At 48.5% G+C, this 22217-nt stretch overlaps 1 protein-coding gene across 1 annotated transcript in view; it reads left to right on the top strand.

Moving 5' to 3' along the window:
• The window catches only part of REC114 (REC114 meiotic recombination protein), a 693231-nt gene that overhangs the window by 89188 nt on the left and 581826 nt on the right, over positions 1-22217 (top strand). Inside the window, exon 2 of the mRNA XM_063926469.1 lies at positions 6304-6393. Coding sequence (XP_063782539.1) covers positions 6304-6393 — 90 coding nt within the window. The remainder of the gene's footprint in view (positions 1-6303; positions 6394-22217) is intronic.

Raw genomic sequence — 22217 nt, 5'->3', positions numbered from 1 at the left:
CGTCTATAGATAGGGCCGTCCTCAAGGAGCCAGCTGACAGGAGGCTGAAAAATATCATAAAAAGTATATACACACATACTGGTGTTATACTGCGACCAGCGATCGCCTCAGCCTGGATGTGCAGAGCTGGGGTGGCTTGGTCGGATTCCCTGACTAAAAATATTGATACCCTTGACAGGGACAGTATTTTATTGACTATAGAGCATTTAAAGGATGCATTTCTATATATGCGAGATGCACAGAGGGATATTTGCACTCTGGCATCAAGAGTAAGTGCGATGTCCATATCTGCCAGAAGATGTTTATGGACACGACAGTGGTCAGGTGATGCAGATTCCAAACGGCACAAAGGTGTATTGCCGTATAAAGGAAGAGGAGTTATTTGGGGTCGGTCCATCGGACCTGGTGGCCACGGCAACTGCTGGAAAATCCACCGTTTTTTACCCTAAGTCACATCTCTGCAGAAAAAGACACCGTCTTTTCAGCTTCAGTCCTTTCGTCCCTATAAGAGTCATATCTGCCCAGGGATAGAGGAAAGGGAAGAAGACTGCAGCAGGCAGCCCATTCCCAGGAACAGAAGCGTTCCACCGCTTCTGACAAGCTCTCAGCATGACGCTGAGACCGTACAGGGCCCCTGGATCCTACAAGTAGTATCCCAGGGGTATAGATTGGAATGTCGAGACGTTTCCCCTGCGCAGGCTCCTGAAGTCTGCTTTACCAAGGTCTCCCTCCGACAAGGAGGCAGTATGGGAAACAATTCACGAGCTGTATTCCCAGCAGGTGATAATTAAATTACCCCTCCTACAACAAGAAAAGGGGTATTATTCCACACTATATTGTGGTACTGAAGCCAGAAGGCTAGGTGAGACCTATTCTAAATCTAAAAAAATTTGAACACTTACAAAGGTTCAAATCAAGATGGAGTCACTCAGCGCAGTGATAACGAACCGGGAAGAAGGGGACTATATGGTGTCCCGAGACATCAGGGATGCTTACCTCCATGTCCCAAATTTGCCCTTATCACTAAAGGTACCTCAGGTTCGTGGTACAGAACTGTCACTATCAGTTTCAGACGCTGCCGTTTGGATTGTCCACGGCACCCCGGGTCTTTACCAAGGTAATGGCCGAAATGATGGTTCTTCTTCGAAGAAAAGGCGTCTTAATTATCCCTTACTTGGACGATCTCCTGATAAGGGCAAAGTCCAGGGAACAGTTGGAGGTCGGAGTAGCACTATCTCGGATACTGTTACAACAGCAGGGGTGGATTCTAAATATTCCAAAATCGCAGCTGATCCCGACAACAAGTCTCCTGTGCTTAGGGATGATTCTGGACACAGTCCAGAAAAAGGTGTTTCTCCCGGAAGAGAAAGCCAGGGAGTTATCCGAGCTAGTCAGGAACCTCCTAAAATCAGTGCATCATTGCACAAGGGCCATGGTAAAAAAATGGTGACTTCCTTCGAAGCAATTCCAGTCGGCAGATTTCATGCAAGAACTTTTCAGTGGGATCTGCTGGACAAATGGTCCGGATCGCATCTTCAGATGCATCAGCGGATAACCCTATATCCAAGGACAAGGGTGTCTCTCCTGTGGTGGTTACAGAGTGCTCATCTTCTAGAGGGCCGCAGATTCGGCATTCAGTTTTGGATGTTGGTGACCACGGAGGCCAGCCCGAGAGGCTGGGGAGCAGTCACACAAGGAAAAAATTTCCAGGGAGTGTGATCAAGTCTGGAGACTTTTCTCCACATAAATATAGCTAAGGGTAAATTTATAATGCTCTAAGCTTAGCAAGACCTCTGCTTCAAGGTCAGCCGGTATTGATCCAGTGGGATAAAACATCACGGCAGTCGCCCACGTAAATAGACAGGGCGGCACAAGAAGCAGGAGGGCAGTGGCAAAAACTGCAAGGACTTTTCGCTGGGCGGAAAATCATGTGATAGCACTGTCAGCAGTGTTTCATTCCGGGAATGGAAACTGGGAAGCAGACTTCCTCAGTAGGCACGACCTCCACCCGGCAGAGTGGGAACTTCATGGGGAAGTTTTCCACATGATTGTAAACCGTTGGGAATTACCAAAGGTGGACATGATGGCGTCCTGTCTGAACAAAAAACGGGACAGGTATTGCGCCAGGTTAAGAGACCCTCAGGCAATAGCTGTGGACGTTCTGGTAACACCGTGGGTGTACCAGTCGGTGTATGTGTTCCATCCTCTGCTTTTCATACCTAAGGTACTGAGAATTATAAGACGTAGAGGAGTAAGAACTATACTCATGGCTCCGGATTGGCCAAGAAGGACTTGGTACCCGGAACTTCAAGAGATGCTCACAGAGGACTTATGGCCTCTGCCGCTAAGAAGGGACTTGTTTCAGCAAGTACCATGTCTGTTCCAAGACTTACCGCAACTGCGTTTGACGGCATGGCGGTGGAACGCCGGATCCTAAGGGAAAAGGCATTCAGGAAGAGGTCATTCCTACCCTGGTCAAAGCCAGAAAGGAGGTGACCGCACAACATTATCACCACATGTGGCGAAAATATGTTGCGTGGTGTGAGGCCAGGAAGGCCCCACGAAGAAATTTCAACTCGGTCGATTCCTGCATTTCCTGCAAACAGGAGTGTCTATGGGCCTCAAATTGGGGTCCATTAAGGTTCAAATTTCGGCCCTGTCGATTTTTCTTCCAGAAAGAATTGGCTTCAGTTCCTGAAGTCCAGAAGTTTGTCAAGGGAGTATTGCATATACAACCCCCTTTTGTGCCTCCAGTGGCACTGTGGGATCTCAACGTAGTTCTGGGATTCCTCAAAACACATTGGTTTAAAACCAGTCAAATCTGTGGATTTGAAGCATCTCACATGAAAAGTGAACATGCTCTTGGACCTGGCCTGGACCAGGCGAGTGTCAAATTGGTGGTTTTTTTCTCAAAAAAGCCCATATCTGTTTGTCCATTCGGACAGGGCAGAGCTGCGGACTCGTCCCCAGTTCTCTCCCTAAGGTGGTGTCAGTGTTTCACCTGAACCAGCTTATTGTGGTGTCTTGCGCCTACTAGGGACTTGGAGGACTCCAAGTTGCTAGATGTGGTCAGGGCCCTGAAAATATAGGTTCCAGGACGGCTGGAGTCAGGAAAACTGACTTGCTGTTATCCTGTATGCACCCAACAAACTGGGTGCTCTTGCTTCTAAGCAGACTTTTGCTAGTTGGATGTGTAATACAATTCAGCTTGCACATTCTGTGGCAGGCCTGCCACAGCCAAAATATGTAAATGCCCATTCCACAAGGAAGGTGGGCTCATCTTGGGCGGCTGCCCGAGGGGTCTCGGCTTTACAACTTTGCCGAGCGGCTATTTAGTCAGGGGCAAACACGTTTGTAAAATCCTACAAATTTGATAACCTGGCTAAGGAGGACCTGGAGTTCTCTCATTCGGTGCTGCAGAGTCATCCGCACTCTCCCGCCTGTTTGGGAGCTTTGGTATAATCCCCATGGTCCTTTCAGGAACCCCAGCATCCACTAGGACGATAGAGAAAATAAGAATTTACTTACCGATAATTCTATTTCTCGGAGTCCGTAGTGGATGCTGGGCGCCCATCCCAAGTGCGGATTATCTGCAATACTTGTACATAGTTACAAAAATCGGGTTATTATTGTTGTGAGCCATCTTTCAGAGGCTCCGCTGTTATCATACTGTTAACTGGGTTCAGATCACAGGTTGTACAGTGTGATTGGTGTGGCTGGTATGAGTCTTACCCGGGATTCATAAATCCTTCCTTATTGTGTACGCTCGTCCGGGCACAGTATCCTAACTGAGGCTTGGAGGAGGGTCATAGGGGGAGGAGCCAGTGCACACCACCTGATCCTAAAGCTTTACTTTTTGTGCCCTGTCTCCTGCGGAGCCGCTATTCCCCATGGTCCTTTCAGGAACCCCAGCATCCACTACGGACTCCGAGAAATAGAATTATCGGTAAGTAAATTCTTATTTTTTAAGCCAGGAGACTTGTCTTCACATCAGCGTCCTGGAGCTGAGGGCCATATACAACGCCCTTCGTCAAGCGGAGAATTTGCTTCGCGATCGACCGGTTCTGATTCAGTCAGACAACATCACCGCAGTGGCTCATGTAAACCGCCAAGGCGGCACAAGGAGCAGAGTGGCAATGACCGAAGCCACCAGGATTCTTCGCTGGGCGGAAAATCATGTAAGCGCACGGTCAGCAGTGTTCATTCCGGGGGTGGACAACTGGGAAGCAGACTTCCTCAGCAGACACGATCTACATCCGGGAGAGTGGGGACTTCGTCAGGAAGTCTTCGCACAGATTGCAAGTCGGTGGGGACTGCCCCAAATAGACATGATGGCGTCCCGCCTCAACAAAAAACTGCAGAGGTATTGCGCCAGGTCAAGAGACCCTCAGGCGGTGGCAGTGGACACCCTGGTGACACTGTGGGTGTTCCAGTCGGTCTCTGTGTTTCCTCCTCTTCCTCTCATCCCCAAGGTGTTGAGAATAATAAGAAAAAGAGGAGTACAGACAATTCTCATTGTTCCAGATTGGCCGCGAAGGGCCTGGTATCCGGATCTGCAGGAAATGCTCACAGAAGATCCGTGGCCTCTTCCTCTAAGACAGGACCTGTTGCAACAGGGGCCCTGTCTGTTCCAAGACTTACCGCGGCTGTGTTTGACGGCATGGCGGTTGAACGCCGGATCCTGGCGGAAAAGGGTATTCCGGATTAGGTCATTCCTACTCTGGTAAAGACTAGGAAGGACGTGGCAGCTAAACATTATCACCGTATATGGCAGAAGTATGTTTCTTGGTGTGAGGCCAGGAATGCTCCTACGGAAGAATTCCATCTGGGCCGTTTCCTTCACTTCCTACAAACTGGAGTGAATTTGGGCCTAAAATTTGGCTCCATTGAGGTTCAGATTTCGGCCCTATCCATTTTCTTTCAGAAGGAATTAGCTTCTCTCCCGGAAGTACAGACTTTTGTGAAGGGAGTGCTGCATATTCAGCCTCCTTTTGTACCTCCGGTGGCGCCTTGGGACTTTAACGTGGTGTTGAGTTTCCTTAAGTCCCACTGTCTTGAACCACTTAAAACGGTGGAATTAAAATATCTCACTTGGAAAGTGGTTATGTTGTTGGCCTTGGCTTCGGCTAGGCGAGTGTCTGAGTTGGCGGCTTTGTCTCACAAAAGCCCCTATCTGGTGTTCCATGTGGATAGAGCAGAATTGCGGACTCGTCCTCAATTCTTGCCCAAAGTGGTTTCATCTTTTCATATGAACCAACCTATTGTGGTGCCTGTGGCTACGTGAGACTTGGAGGATTCAGAGTCCCTTGATGTAGTCAGGGCTTTGAAAATTTACGTGGCCATAACGGCTCGGGTCAGGAAAACAGAGGTACTGTTTGTCCTGTATGCAGCCAACAAGGTTGGCGCTCCTGCTTCTAAGCAGACTATTGCTCGCTGGATCTGTAACACAATTCAGCAGGCTCATTCTACGGCTGGATTGCCGTTACCAAAATCGGTTAAGGCCCATTCCACTAGGAAGGTGGGCTCTTCTTGGGCGACTGCCCGAGGCGTATCGGCATCACAGTTGTGCCGAGCAGCTACCTGGTCGGGTTCAAACACCTTTGCAAAGTTCTGCAAGTTTGATTACCCTGGCTGAGGAGGACCTCATGTTTGCTCATTCGGTGCTGCAGAGTCATCCACGCTCTCCCGCCCGTTTGTGAGCTTTGGTATAATCCCCATGGTCCTTACGGAGTCCCCAGCATCCTCTAGGACGTAAGAGAAAATAAGATTTTAAACCTACCGGTAAATCTTTTTCTCGTAGTCCGTAGAGGATGCTGGGCGCCCGTCCCAGTGCGGACTACTTCTGCAAGACTTGTATATAGTTATTGCTTACATAAGGGTTATGTTACAGTTTTGTTCAGTCTCTGACTGATGCTGTGTTTCATGCTGTTAAATGGTTCGTATAACCCAAGTTATACGGTGTGAATGGTGTGGGCTGGTATGAATCTTGCCCTTGGATTAACAAAAATCCTTTCCTCGTACTGTCCGTCTCCTCTGGGCACAGTTTCTCTAACTGAGGTCTGGAGGAGGGGCATAGAGGGAGGAGCCAGTGCACACCCATTCCTAAAGTTCTTTTTTAGTGCCCATGTTTTCTGCGGAGCCCGTCTATTCCCCATGGTCCTTACGGAGTCCCCAGCATCCTCTACAGACTAGGAGAAAAAGATTTACCGGTAGCTTTAAAATCTTATTTTTACCTTCACAAATCGTATCTGAAAATTAAGTTTTAACGTACATTTTAATCATTTATTTGTTTTTTTTTTAAAGGTATTTGAGTCAAATGAAGAATCTGGGAGCATCACCCTTAGTATCTTAAATACAGGTCATTTTTTCATCTCCCAAGGACATACACTACTGGTAAGAGACCTGTACAGGCACTGTCTATGTATTTCTTCTGTCTACTTTCCTATGTACATCCTTCATTATGATAACCACCAAGCTGTTCTATTTGGATGTTTTGTCTTTTTTTTTGCTAAGTTATAATGCAGCTCTGTTGAAATGCCATGCACACTAATTAATAGGATAATGGAGATGGATTTAAAAAGGTTAAATCGAGATTAGCAGTTGATCAAGACTGCAATAAAATAGTTCTTATAGCCATACGCAGAGTATTTAAGGCTGCTTTCCATCACATCGGTAGCCTAATGTTCATTAATCATGAGCGTGTGCTGTTTGCTTTTGTATTTTCAGAAATGTTCTCTTCTAGAGACATGCAAATACATTTTGGTGTTGTGTCCATCTTTTATTAGTCATGTTAACATAAATGTCAATTGGCATATGCCCTAGGTTTTAAAATAAATGATCCTATTGCTGTATAAAACAGTTTGCTTTTTTTTAGCGCTATTTTAGTTGCATACAAATCTATTTATTTTCCAATGTTCTAAGAAGGTGCAAGTATGCCCTCATATAGCATTGTTGCAGTCGCGCCAGGTTCAGTGAGACTGCTCACGACTGGCTTTTTTTTTTTTTTTTTTTTTGTCCAAAATGCATCTTGGTCACAACGGGATGCAGTAGGGTGCCCCAGGAGACTGTGCTGATTCTTTTGTATATCTGTGTGCGACTCAATCTCTGAATCTGTATACAAAGTGCTATAATGCAGCAGTAGCAGCTTTTTTCTATTACAAGTTCTGTTATGTTCTATATACAGACTCAATCACACACAATATACAAGTGTTACAAATTATACAGTACAATCTGTTGGTGCGTCCTAGTCTTATTGCGTTGCGACTCACTTGTGCCAGACATCTCACGCTGTGTGGTGTATTGATGCTAGTTGTGCGAGGACACCTTTCTCCACAGACCTGTTGAAACCTTTTGCCTTGTTCCACTATACACAGGGAGTTCCACTTGTTATGAGTGGTGTGCAGTAAGTTTCCGGTGTGCACAAAAAGTTATATTTACAAACAAAGTGAACTTTACATTTTTTGAATATTTGCCAGAGAAGTCTATGTAAAGTTGCATGTGCTCAAACCACTTGTTGTATAGCAGCTGGACCAGTCTGAAGCAGGTATGTCTTCTCCACTGCAGCTCCGGTGACTCACAATGAATCCCATGCATCTTGCTTTTGATTTGTGAGAACACAAAGAAGTCACAGGGGTACAGGTCTGGATTTTGCAGCAAATGATCTGTATGTGTTGAAGGCCCAGAAAGTCCACCACTTTCCTGGATTTGTGGGCAGGTACATTGTCGTGATGGAGGAAGGCACCACGAGCGTGAGTTTGTGGAAGGCACCTGGAAATGGCTTCCAGCACTTGTGGGAAAGCATTAGTGCCAGTTCCCCAGTGACGGTGCACTGCTGCACAAGTGTTATGGTAGTTACATGATCAGTCTTGGCCACAAAAACAGCCACCATCGGCTTGCCAATGCTGCGTTTATGTCAGAACTTCTGTGGTGTCGTACCTCCTACTGTGGTCCACTGGGTCAACTGTTATTTGGTCTCAGGTATGAAACTGTTGCTGTAAGATTAAAGCGCAACGGAATATGCTGCGCTATATAAGAAACTGTTAATAAATAAATAATAAATAAGATTAATTGCCACTGATCTCCCAGACAGAGTTTGAGCGACAGACATCAAATCTGGGCAGCATGTTGCGACACCAAGTCATCCAAGCCTCCTGCTCTTTAGTCAGCATATGGGGCATCCGGTGTGGCGAAGTTTTTCGTGACGTGTCAAGGTGATTGATCCTATTGAGCTGTGTACTGATGTAGCCACACTAATCTCAGCTGTGACTAGCATGCCCGTTTACGGCACGTGCAAATATTCTCACCCGTGATCCATAGGACCATTTGCACCTGCACATCTGTAATCGCTGCTACGATGCATGTGCAAATTATTATAGCTACATCTGGATCTTCTAATCTTATTGGGCCACGGTCACCCTGGCATCGACCTAAACTGTGACCCGTACGGCAGCACAGTTGTCATCGTGATGGTGTACACAGGTTGGCCGCAGTGATTCTTCTCTACCATTGACAGTCGTTCACGCCAAAATTCTGCAAACCACTTAAACACAGTGGTTTGGGAACATGCTTCCTCCCCAAAAGTAGCTCGTAGCCTGTCAAAACTGTACTGCGACATGGCTCTCCAGTGACCTCTATTGAGCTCAATAATGAGTTTGTGAAGGAAGTGAACGTGCTGACTACTTCCTTGTACAGTGCTGCTGCTATACAGTTCTGTGCCTTGATACTTCACAGCAACCAGTCAGATTGTGTATACTCTACCTATGCACTGCACATCCAGAAATTTATTACACCTCTCTTGTACACTAGATTCCGTCTCGGCATCCACACAACTGTATTGTTTGGCCAGGTTCTAAAATGTCCAAATATCACTCATTCTATTGGACCTCCATGGCCTATAGCTCACCTTTTACATTTTAGTCACTAAACACAAGTATTTCATTCATCCCACTATAATGTATTAAACATGTTGAAAACCAAACTATTCATTCTCCCCTTAATTTATCAAACATAAGACCAAACTTACAAATTCCCCAATGACACTATAATGGACTAACGAGACTTCCTACATGATAGTAATGCAGAAATCTCTGGTACTTTTTGCGCCAACTTAGGAAGTTCAAACTGCTGCAGGAACTTCTGATCCTTTTTTACTCTGCAATTTATTCAATCTGTTCTCTGCACCTCGATAATAGTGTGGTTTGGCTCCGCCTCAACTCATGACCAGAACAGACTACAGCGAATCGTAAGGGTAGTGGAAATAATCATAGGGACAAATCTCCGGGAAATTGAAGATATCTATCGGGCAAGGGTCACTAAGCGGGTGGAAAGGATCATTGACGACCACTCCTACCCCGCTCACGTCCTGTTGCGACGGCTGCCGTCTGGCAGACGGTACAGCTTGCGGCTGGTGAGAACTGCTAGACACAGGAACAGTTTTTATCGTACGTCCTAGAGGATGCTGGGGTCACTTCAAGAACCATGGGGTATAGACGGGATCCACAGGAGACATGGGCACTTTAAGACTTTCACAGGGGTGTGAACTGGCTCCTCCCTCTATGCCCCTCCTCCATACTCCAGTTTAGAATCTGTGCCCAGGCAGACTGGATGCACACTGAGGAGCTCTACTGAGTTTCTCTGAAAAGACTTTTAGGTTTTTTATGTACTGGGAGAACTGCTGGCAAGTCTCCCTGCTTCGTGGGACTTAGGGGAGAGAACTCAGACCTACTTCTGTGAGTTAAAGACTCTGCTTCTTTGGCTACAGGACACCATTAGCTCCTGAGGGTCTGATCGCTAGGTACGCCTAGATGCTCGTTCCCAGAGCCCGCCGTCACCCCCCTTGCAGAGCCAGAAGACAGGTGAGTAGAAGATCAAAAGACTTCAGTGACGGCTTTGAGGTACCGCACAGCGGCCGCGCTGCACGCCATGTTCCCACACTCAGCGGCACTACAGGGTGCCGGGGGGTGGGGGGGGGCGCCCTGGGCAGCATTTTAGCCTCAAATAACTACCTGGCAAGAGCGGACATAGTGCCAGGGCACTGTCCGGACCCCCGCCAGTATAATTAAAAAAAAAAAAAAAGAGCGGGTCTGAAGCGTGCCATTACGGGGGCGGGGCTTAGCCCTCACAGCACACAGCCCGGCGCCATTTTCTCTACACAAGGCTGCAGAGACGCTGGTCCTTCCTCACACTGCTGTACAAAACGGGGGGGCGCACAGTGATTTTGATGCATTATATGTAACTTATAAAAGCGCTGCAGGTCTGGGACATTTTCTGTAGTGTTTTCAGATTCGGGCTTGGGCGCTGGGAAGTGAGCTGGCATTATATCCCTCTGTCTCTCTGACAGGCTTTACTGTGGGTCTGTCCCCTATAGGCCCAGTGTATCTGCGTGTGGTGGGTGCACGTGTGTCGGCATGTTTGAGGCGTGCTCTTCCCAGGAGGAGACTGTTAGGGATACAAAGCTGTGGGAGTGACCCTGTCGGCACCGCCGACACCTGATTGGGTGAATGTTTTGAGTGCTTTGAATGCAAATGTGGCTCTGATAAATAAAAGATTGGATAAATCTGAGTCTCAGAACCAGGCTTGGAAGAAATCGGTAGAGGATGTGTTTCATGTCCAGACCCCCTCGGGGTCACAAAAACGTTAATTTGCCCAGCTGGCAGACACTGAAACCGACACGGACATTGACTCAAGTGACGACTATAGTGATGCCAGATTAGATCCAAAACTGGCAAAGAGCATTCAGTACATGATTGTGGCTATAAAAGATGTATTACATATCACTGAGGACCCTACTGTTCCTGATACTAGGGTCTGTATGTATAAAGGGAAGAAACCTGAGGTAACATTTCCTCCCTCTCATGAACTGAATACGCTTTGTGAAAATCCTGACAAAGTTTCGGATTGTAGTAGCGTATCCTTTTCCCTCTGCGGATAGGGAAAAATGGAAGTCACCCCCCCATTGTGGACAAAGCTCTGTCAAGGCTGTTTAAAAAGGTGGCTCTTCCGTCCCCTGACACGGCTGCCCTAAGGGATCCTGCGGATCGTAGACAGGAAAATACATTGAAATCCATTTATGTCACCACGGGTACGCTACTCAGACCAGCCATTGCATCTGCCTGGGTGAGTAGTGCTATCGAAAAATGGGCAGATAACTTGTAATCTGAAATGGATACCCTGGATAGGGATAGCATTCTTTTGACGCTAGGTCATATCAGGGACGCTGCAGTCTACCTAAAGGAAGCTGCGAGAGATATTGGCCTCTTGGGATCACGGGCCAATGCCATGGCAATCTCAGCTAGGAGAGCATTGTGGATTCATCAGTGGAATGCTGATGCTGACTCTAAGAAAGCTATGGAGTTTCTACCGTATAAAGGTGGTGTGGTGTTTGGTGACGGCCTCGCTGATTTGGTATCTACGGCTACCGCGGGTAAGTCATCGTTTTTACCTTATGTGCCTGTACCACAAAAGAAAGCACACCACTATCAGATGCAGTCCTTTCGGCCCAATAAATACAGAAAGGGCCGAGGGTCTTTCTTCCTTGCTACTAGAGGAAAGTGAAAAGGTAAACTATCACCAGCCGTGGCCGGTTCTCAGGAGCAGAAGTCCTCCCTGGCTTCTGCCAAGTCCATCGCATGACGCTGGGGCTCCGCTGCAGGAGTCCGCACCGGTGGGGGCACGTCTCAAGCTCTTCAGTCAGTTCTGGGCTCGTTCGGCCCTGGACCCATGGGTTTTAGAAATAGTGTCCCAGGGGTACAAACTGGAGTTTCAAGACGTTCCCCCTCACCGATTTTTCAAATCGGCCTTACCAGCTTCTCTTCCGGAGAGGGAGGTGGTGTGCGCCGCAGTAGAAAAATTGTGTCACAATCAAGTCATTGTCAGAGTTCCCCCGTTGCAACAGGGAGAAGGCTTTTATTCGAGCCTGTTCGTGGTCCCGAAGCCAGACGGCTCAGTCAGACCAATCCTGAACCTCAAATCCCTAAATTTCTACCTAAGAAAATTCAAATTCAAGATGGAATCTCTCCGGGCAGTTATCTCCAGTCTGGAGGAGGGGGATTTTATGGTGTCTGTAGACATAAAGGATGCCTACTTACATGTTCCCATTTATCCTCCACATCAGGCTTATCTGAGGTTTCCAGTTCAGGATTGTCATTACCAATTTCAGACGTTGCCGTTCGGTCTGTCCACGGCTCCGAGGATTTTCACCAAAGTAATGGCCGAAATGATGGTTCTCCTGCGCAAGCAAGGAGTCACAATTACCCCGTACTTTGACGATCTCCTGATTAAAGGCGAGATCCAGGGACCAATTACTGCAGAACATTACGCTCTCCCAGACAATTCTGCAGCAACATGGTTGGCTCCTAAACTTGCCAAAATCACACTTGGTTCCGACGAGACGGCAGTCGTTTTTGGGAATGATTCTGGACACAGAATTAGAGTTTTTCTTCCAGTGGAAAAGGCTCTGGAAATTCAGAACCTGGTAAAACAAATTCTGAAACCAGCAAAAGTATCGATCCATCAATGCACTCGGGTGCTGGGGAAGTTGGTGGCCTACGAGGCCATTCAGTTTGGCAGATTCCATGCCAGAGTGTTTCAGGGGGACCTGTTGGACAAGTGTTCCGGGTCCCATCTGCACATGCACCGAAGGATAACCCTGTCTCCCAAGACCAGAATCTCACTCCTGTGGTGGCTGCACCGCTCTCACTTTCTAGAGGGACGCAGGTTTGGGATCCAGGACTGGATCTTAGTGACCACGGATGCGAGTCTCCGAGGCTGGGGAGCAGTCACACAGGGGTAAAGCTTCCAGGGAAGATGGTCCAGCCAGGAAATGTGTCTACACATAAACGTTCTGGAATTAAGGGCCATTCACAACGGCCTTCTGCAAGCGGATCATCTTCGCAATCTGCCCGTCTTGATTCAGTCTGACAATATAACAGCAGTAGCGTACATAAACCGCCAGGGCGAAACAAAGAGCAGAGCGGCAATGGCAGAGGCCACAAAGGTTCTCCGCTGGGCGGAAAGGCATACAAGCGCTCTGTCGGCGATCTTCATTCCAGGAGTGGACAACTGGGAAGCAGACTTCCTCAGCAGACATGATCTCCATCCAGGAGAGTGGGGTCTTCATCAAGAGGTCTTTGCAGAAGTGACAAGTCTTTGGAGAATTCCTCAAATAGACATGATGGCATCTCGCCTCAACAAGAAACTTCAGAGCTATTGTTCCAGGTCGAGAGAACCTCAAGCAATAGCAGTGGACGCCCTGGTGACACCGTGGTTGTTTCAGTCGGTGTATGTGTTTCCTCCGCTTCCACACATTCCAAAAGTGATAAAGATCATAAGAACAAAGGTTCAAGCGATCCTCATTGTTCCAGACTGGCCAAGGAGGGCTTGTTATCCAGATCTTCAGGAATTACTCATAGGAGATCCCTGGCCCTGTGCGTACTGAATCTGCAGTTATTAGTTGTGGTTGCACACATGTTGTGTTACGTTTATAGTCAGCCTGTTGCTGATGTTCATGCCGTTGACTTGTGTTGTGTTAAATGCCATGTTGTACGGCGTGCTTGAGGTGTGAGCTGGTATGTATCTCACCTTAGTTTAAAATAAATCCTTTTCCTCGAAATGTCAGTCTCCCTGGGTACAGTTCCTATAACTTGAGTCTGGAGGAGGGGCATAGAGGGAGGAGCCAGTTCACACCCCTTTGAAAGTCTTAAAGTGCCCATGTCTCCTGTGGATCCCGTCTATACCCCATGGTTCTTGAAGTGACCCCAGCATCCTCTACGGACTAAGAGAAAAGGATTTACTGGTAGGTATTAAAATCCAATTTCCCCCCCCAAGCAACGATCTTGGTTAATTCGACAATCACCTAGTCCATTTCATGTTCATACACGTAACAGGGAGATGCGGTCAAGATCCCGCCGGACAGAATCCTGGTGGTCGGAATACCGACACCGGAATCCCGACTGGCACAATCCCGACATATTCTCCCTCTGAGTGTCCACGACACCCATAGAGGGAGAATAAATTAGTGTGCAGAGTGCAGCGAGCCCGCAAGGGGCTGTGTTGCGCTCGCCCCCCTGTCGGGATTGTGCCAGTTGGGATTCCGGTGTCTGTATTCCGACCGCCGTCCGGTGGGATTTCGTACTGATCCTGTAACGTACTCAAGTGTCCGTCATGCTTCTCTTCTGTTATGTCATATGTTTTGTATTTTGTCTGAGAGCTGTGGTTCTCTGAAACAAATTCCTTGTGTTATGTACTGATATACTTGGCAATAAACTGATTCTGTTACGTACATTTGCAAACCTATGTCAAGCCATCAGCTACAGCAGGGAGTCTATGCTTTGGTGGTCCAACACTACATGTTAATAGCACCACTTTGGGTCACACACTTATGTATTTCTTAATTGAAATCCAACTCACCTGGAAGCACCCTGGGATCCTTCTACAAGGATCAGCATACCCTCCAGCTAATGAACCCATGCAAGCCTCTCGGAACAGTGATACATAGAATGGCTTTTACCCAATTAATTTTTTTGCATGTAAGGGAGAGGTCAATCTGTTAAAAAAAAAAAAAAGTGATTATTCAGACCAGGCTGCTCTAACCGGTCTGCAGCTTCCCATCCCCGTATAAACTGCAATTGTTTTCTGTGTTCTGACACATTGGGGGTCATCCCGATCGCTCGCTGCAGTTTGTCGCAGCAATCGGGTCGGAACTGCGCATGCGCCGCATTGTGCCGGCGCATGCGCCGCATTGTGCCGGCGCATGACAGCTTTCGTTACCTAGCGATCGCCTCTGAGACAGAGGCGGTCCCTAGGCGGGAGGGGGCTGAATGGCGGCGTTAAGCCACCGTGTAGGGGGAGCGGTCCAGACCGGCGGGGGGGCAGCGACGGCTGCTGCTGCGTGATGTCTCGCTGCTGCCAGCGGGAGTGACTAGCAACTTCCGGCCAGCCGCAGGAGCTGCGCTGGCCGGGAGTTGCTCGAATACAAAGGTGCGATGCTTTTGTATTTGTGCGAGGGGGCTGGCACTGACATGCGGGGCGGATTAGCCCTGTGCTGGGCGCCCCCCGCATGTCTGAGTTTACGATCGTAGCTGTGCTAAATTTAGCACAGCTACGATCAACTCTGAATGACCCCCATTAACTTTTTCAGCAATTTGTTATTTGGATTGGTCCATGTGTCTCAATGATCCTTGGGCGCCCATGACCCTGTCATCTGTTCACCGGTTGTCCTTCCTTGGAACACTTCTAGTAGGTACTGCATACTGGGAACGTGACCTGCCACTTTGAAGATGCTATGACCCTGTTATCACAATATGGCCCTTGTCAAAGTTGCTCTGATTCTTACGCTTGCAAATTTTTCCTGCTTCCAACACAACTTCAAGAACTGACATTTGCTTCCAAATATATCCCACCCCTTGACAGATGCCGTTGTAATACGATAATGTAATTCACTTCCCCTATCATTGGTTTTAAAGGTATGGTTGATGGGGTGGACGCACAATGCTTACATACAGAACATACATTTCATTACTGCTTAATAGGCATGATTTTTCAAAACCTTGGCCCTCATTCCGAGTTGTTCGCTCGGTAAAAATCTTCGCATCGCAGCGATTTTCCGCTTAATGCGCAATGTTCGCACTGCGACTGCGCCAAGTAAATTTGCTATGCACATAGTAATTTTACTCACGGCTTTTTCATCGGTCTGGCGATCGTAATGTGATTGACAGGAAATGGGTGTTACTGGGCGGAAACAGGCCGTTTTATGGGCGTGTGGGAAAAAACGCTACCGTTTCCGGAAAAAACGCAGGAGTGGCCGGAGAAACGGAGGAGTGTCTGGGCGAACGCTGGGAGTGTTTGTGACGTCAAACCAGGAACGACAAGCACTGAACTGATCGCAGATGCCGAGTAAGTCTGAAGCTACTCAGAAACTGCTACGAGGTGTGTAATCGCAATATTGCGAATACATCGTTCGCATTTTTAAGATGCTAAGATTCACTCCCAGTAGGCGGCGGCTTAGCGTGAGCAACTCTGCTAAAATCGCCTTGCGAGCGATCAACTCGGAATGACCTCCCTTACTTTAAATCCCAGTATAGTGCTACCCCATTCAGGCGCATCTGTACTAAATCTACCCTTATTGCGAAATAAAGCCGCTCCTGTGGCTACCGGGATGTGTACTAATAGACCTGCTGAGGAGGGTGAATGTTAAATTCTCCCCTCGACTGTCAGGTAGCAGGGAAGAGACAGTGAAGTTCTAACCTCTCTGTCTGCATTAAGCTCCCCATATACACTAGTGATCTATTGGGGAAAGCCACCGAACGCGGGCCGCCACGCCGCTGTCAGTGCAGCAGAGTGGAGCCACTGGCCTGAGGAGTAGCACTGTGGGAGAGAAGTCCCTCCCAAAATGGGCCCTGCCTCAGAAGAGACAGTTAAGGATTCTAGAGGAGGCGGTGGCCATTTTGAGAGGGATATTTTTAATAGTGTGAAGGGGATGGGCTTGAACAGGACCCCCCGCTAGGTCCGCAGACCCACAGCGGCTGTGTGGGTGTGGGGTTCCCTGACAATAAGCAGTTACCATGGGAGGGGTAGGTCGAGGAATGGCACCAGAAAGTATTTTGCTTTTTTTGGCAAGGAGGGCCTCTTCCCCCCCCCCCCCCCCCCCCCCACAAGATTTGTTATTTTAATCTTATTTCACATTCATCCATAGGGGACACTGGGATAAGGTTAAGTTCTATAAGTATAGTACTAATAATAGGTCCATGGAGCCAGTGCACTTTTCAGAATTTGTATATGTGGGTGTCTGGCTCCTCCCCTCTATACACCTCCATACAGCTCAGTTTTAGAAAGTGCCCTTAGAGCTGAACACTACTCTGGAGGGCTCCAGAGATTTTTGTTATTTTAAATATTTATTATTTCTCTGACGTCCTAGTGGATGCTGGGAACTCCGAAAGGACCATGGGGAATAGCGGCTCCGCAGGAGACTGGGCACAACTAAAGAAAGCTTTTAGGTCACCTGGTGTGCACTGGCTCCTCCCACTATGACCCTCCTCCAAGCCTCGGTTAGATTTTGTGCCCGGCCGAGGTTGGATGCACACTAGGGGCTCTCCTGAGCTTCTAAAAAGAAAGTATATAATTAGGTTTTTTATTTTACAGTGAGACCTGCTGGCAACAGGCTCACTGCAGCGAGGGACTAAGGGGAGAAGAAGCGAACCTACCTGCTTGCAGCTAGCTTGGGCTTCTTAGGCTACTGGACACCATTAGCTCCAGAGGGATCGACCGCATAAAACTGGCCTTGGTGTTCGGTCCCGGAGCCGCGCCGCCGTCCCCCTTACAGAGCCAGAAGCAAGAAGAGGTCCGGAAAATCGGCGGCAGAAGACATCAGTCTTCACCAAGGTAGCGCACAGCACTGCAGCTGTGCGCCATTGCTCCTCATACACACTTCACACTCCGGTCACTGAGGGTACAGGGCGCTAGGGGGGGGCGCCCTGAGCAGCAATAAAAACACCTTGGCTGGCAAAAATACCACAATATATAGCCCCAGAGGCTATATATGTGATAATTACCCCTGCCAGAATCCATAAAAAAGCGGGAGAATAGTCCCCGAAAAAGGGGCGGAGCTATCTCCTTCAGCACACTGGCGCCATTTCTCCCTCACAGCTCCGCTGGAAGGAAGCTCCCTGGCTCTCCCCTGCAGTCTACACTACAGAAAAGGGTAAAAAAGAGAGGGGGGGCACTAAATTTAGGCGCAGTATATATAACAGCAGCTATAGGGGACATAATTCAGTTAGTCCCTGCATTATATAGCACTCTGGTGTGTGCTGGCATACTCTCACTCTGTCTCCCCAAAGGGCTTTTGTGGGTCCTGTCCTCTGTTAGAGCATTCCCTGTGTGTGTGCGGTGTGTCGGTACGGCTGTGTCGACATGTTTGATGAGGATAATGATGTGGAGGCGGAGCAGATGCCTATAGAAGGGATGTCACCCCCTGCGGGGCAGACACCTGAGTGGATGGACTTATGGAAGGAATTGCGTGCACATGTCGACTCCTTACACAAAAATTTTTACGACATGCCAAATGCGGGACAGCCGGCTTCTCAGCTCGTGCCTGTCCAGGCGTCTCAAAGGCCATCGGGGGCTCTAAAACGCCCGCTACCTCAGATGGCAGACGCGGATGTCGACACGGATACTGACACCAGTGTCGACGACGATGAGTCTAGTCTAATGTCCGCTAAGGCCATTCGTTGCATGATTGAAGCAATGAAAGAGGTGTTACAAATTTCTGATATAAACCCAGGTACCACTAAAAAGGGTATTATGTTTGGGGAGAAAAAACTACCCGGAGTTTTTCCCCCATCAGAAGAATTAAATGAAGTGTGTGAAGAAGCGTGGGCTTTCCCTGATAAAAGATTGGTAATCTCTAAGAAGTTACTAATGGCGTTCCCTTTCCCGCCAGAGGATAGGTCACGTTGGGAGACACCCCCTAGGGTGGATAAAGCGCTCACACGTTTGTCTACAAAGGTGGCACTACCGTCTCCGGATACGGCCGCCCTCAAGGAACCTGCTGATAGAAAGCAGGAGGCGATCCTGAAGTCTGTATATACACACTCAGGCATTGTACTTAGACCAGCTATTGCGTCAGCATGGATGTGCAGTGCTGCCGCTGCGTGGTCAGATTCCCTGTCAGAAAATATTGACACCCTAGACAGGGACACTATTCTGCTAACCATAGAGCATATAAAAGACTCAGTCTTATACATGAGAGATGCACAGAGGGAGATCTGCCGGCTGGCATCTAAAATAAGTGCATTGTCCATTTCTGCTAGGAGAGGCTTATGGACTCGCCAGTGGACAGGGGATGCAGATTCAAAAAGGCACATGGAAGTTTTGCCTTTATAAGGGTGAGGAGTTATTTGGGGATGGTCTCTCGGACCTAGTTTCCACAGCAACTGCTGGGAAGTCAGCATTTTTACCCCATGTTCCTTCACAGCCTAAAAAGGCGCCGTTTTATCGGGTACAGTTCTTTCGGACTCAGAAAAACAGGCGTGGAAAAGGCGGGTCCTTTCTGTCCAGAGGTAGGGGAAAAAGGCTGCAACAAACAGCAGGTTCCCAGGAGCAAAAGTCCTCCCCCGCTTCTTCCAAGTCCGCCGCATGACGGTGGGGCTCCACAGGCGGAGCCAGGTACGGTGGGGGGCCGCCTCAAAAATTTCAGCGATCAGTGGGCTCGCTCACAGGTGGATCCCTGGATCCTGCAAATAGTATCTCAAGGGTACAAACTGGAATTCGAGGCGTCTCCAGCCCACCGGTTCCTAAAATCTGCCTTGCCGATTACTCCTTCAGACAGGGAGGCTGTGCTAGCGGCAGTTCACAAGCTGTATTCCCAGCAGGTGATAATCAAGGTGCCCCTACTTCAACAAGGATGGGGTTACTATTCCACACTGTTTGTGGTACCGAAACCGGACGGTTCGGTGAAACCCATTTTAAATTTGAAATCCTTGAAGACATACATAAAAAAATTCAAGTTCAAGATGGAATCGCTCAGGGCGGTTATTGCAAGCCTGGACGAGGGGGATTACATGGTATCCTTGGACATCAAGGATGCTTACCTGCATGTCCCCATTTACTATCCTCACCAGGAGTACCTCAGATTTGTGGTACAGGATTGCCATTACCAATTCCAGACGCTGCCGTTTGGACTTTCCACGGCACCGAGGTTGTTTACCAAGGTAATGGCGGAATTGATTATACTCCTTCGAAGAAAGGGAGTTTTAATTATCCCGTACTTGGACGATCTCCTAATAAAGGCGAGGTCCAAGGAGCAGTTGTTGGTGGGAGTAGCACTATCTCAGGAGGTGCTACACCAGCACGGTTGGATTCTGAATATTCCAAAATCACAGCTGGTTCCGACGACACGTCTACTGTTCCTGGGTATGATTCTGGATACAGTCCAGAAAAAAGTTTCTCCCGGAGGAGAAAGCCAAGGAGCTGTCATCTCTAGTCAGAGACCTCCTGATACCAAAACAGGTATCGGTGCATCACTGCACGCGGGTCCTGGGAAAGATGGTGGCTTCTTACGAAGCAATTTCTTTCGGCAGGTTCCATGCAAGAATCTTTCAGTGGGACCTGTTGGACCAATGGTCCGGATCGCATCTTCAGATGCATCGCCTAATAACCCTGTCTCCAAGAACCAGGGTGTCTCTGCTGTGGTGGCTGCAGAGTGCTCATCTTCTAGAGGGCCGCAGATTCGGCATACAGGACTGGGTCCTGGTGACCACGGATGCCAGCCTTCGAGGCTGGGGGGCAGTCACACAGGGAAGAAACTTCCAAGGACTATGGTCGAGTCAGGAGACTTCCCTACACATAAATATTCTGGAACTAAGGGCCATTTACAATGCCCTAAGTCAGGCAAAATCCCTGCTTCTACACCAGCCGGTACTGATCCAGTCAGACAACATCACGGCAGTCGCCCATGTAAATCGACAGGGCGGCACAAGAAGCAGGATGGCAATGGCAGAAGCCACAAGGATTCTCCGATGGGCGGAAAATCACGTACTAGCACTGTCAGCAGTGTTCATTCCGGGAGTGGACAACTGGGAAGCAGACTTTCTCAGCAGGCACGACCTCCACCCGGGAGAGTGGGGACTTCATCCAGAAGTCTTCACGCTGATTGTAAATCGATAGGAACGGCCACAGGTGGACTTGATGGCGTCCCGCCTAAACAAAAAACTAGAGATATTGCGCCAGGTCAAGGGACCCTCAGGCGATAGCTGTGGACGCTCTAGTGACACCGTGGGTGTACCAGTCAGTTTGTGTTCCCTCCTCTGCCTCTCATACCAAGGGTACTGAGAATAATAAGAAAACGAGGAGTAAGAACAATACTCGTGGTTCCGGATTGGCCAAGACGAGTGTAGTACCCGGAACTTCAAGAGATGATCTCAGAGGACCCATGGCCTCTGCCGCTCAGACAGGACCTGCTGCAGCAGGGGCCCTGTCTGTTCCAAGACTTACCGCGGCTGCGTTTGACGGCATGGCGGTTGAACGCCGGATCCTGAAGGAAAGGGGCATTCCGGAGGAAGTCATTCCTACGCTGATTAAAGCCAGGAAAGATGTAACTGCAAAGCATTATCACCGCATATGGCGGAAATATGTTGCTTGGTGTGAGGCCAAAAAGGCCCCAACAGAGGAATTTCAACTAGGTCGATTTCTGCATTTCCTACAAGCAGGAGTGACTATGGGCCTGAAATTGGGCTCCATTAAGGTACAGATCTCTGCTCTGTCGATTTTCTTCCAGAAAGAACTAGCTTCACTACCTGAAGTTCAGACGTTTGTGAAAGGAGTGCTGCATATTCAGCCCCCGTTTGTGCCTCCAGTGGCACCTTGGGATCTCAACGTGGTGTTGAGTTTCTTAAAATCACATTGGTTTGAGCCACTTAAAACCGTGGATCTAAAATATCTCACGTGGAAAGTGGTCATGTTATTGGCCTTGGCTTCAGCCAGGCGTGTGTCAGAATTGGCAGCTTTGTCATGTAAAAGACCTTATCTGATTTTCCATATGGATAGGGCGGAATTGAGGACTCGTCCTCAGTTTCTCCCTAAGGTGGTATCAGCTTTTCACTTGAACCAACCTATTGTGGTGCCTGCGGCTACTAGGGACTTGGAGGATTCCAAGTTACTGGACGTAGTCAGGGCCTTGAAAATGTATGTTTCCAGGACGGCTAGAGTCCGGAAAACTGACTCGCTATTTATCCTGTATGCACCCAACAAACTGGGTGCTCCTGCTTCTAAGCAGACTATTGCTCGCTGGATTTGTAGCACAATTCAGCTGGCGCATTCTGCGGCTGGACTGCCGCATCCTAAATCAGTAAAAGCCCATTCCACAAGGAAGGTGGGCTCATCTTGGGCGGCTGCCCGAGGGGTCTCGGCTTTACAACTTTGCCGAGCTGCTACTTGGTCAGGGGCAAACACGTTTGCAAAATTCTACAAATTTGATACCCTGGCTGAGGAGGACCTGGAGTTCTCTCATTCGGTGCTGCAGAGTCATCCGCACTCTCCCGCCCGTTTGGGAGCTTTGGTATAATCCCCATGGTCCTTTTCGGAGTTCCCAGCATCCACTAGGACGTCAGAGAAAAAAAGGTTTTACTCACCGGTAAATCTATTTCTCGTAGTCCGTAGTGGATGCTGGGCGCCCATCCCAAGTGCGGATTGTCTGCAATACTTGTACATAGTTATTGTTAACTAAT

Source organism: Pseudophryne corroboree, chromosome 6 (genome assembly GCF_028390025.1).
Source record: "Pseudophryne corroboree isolate aPseCor3 chromosome 6, aPseCor3.hap2, whole genome shotgun sequence".
In the NCBI taxonomy this organism is placed as follows: Eukaryota; Metazoa; Chordata; class Amphibia; order Anura; family Myobatrachidae; genus Pseudophryne; species Pseudophryne corroboree.
This window is presented reverse-complemented; position numbering and strand designations above follow the sequence as displayed.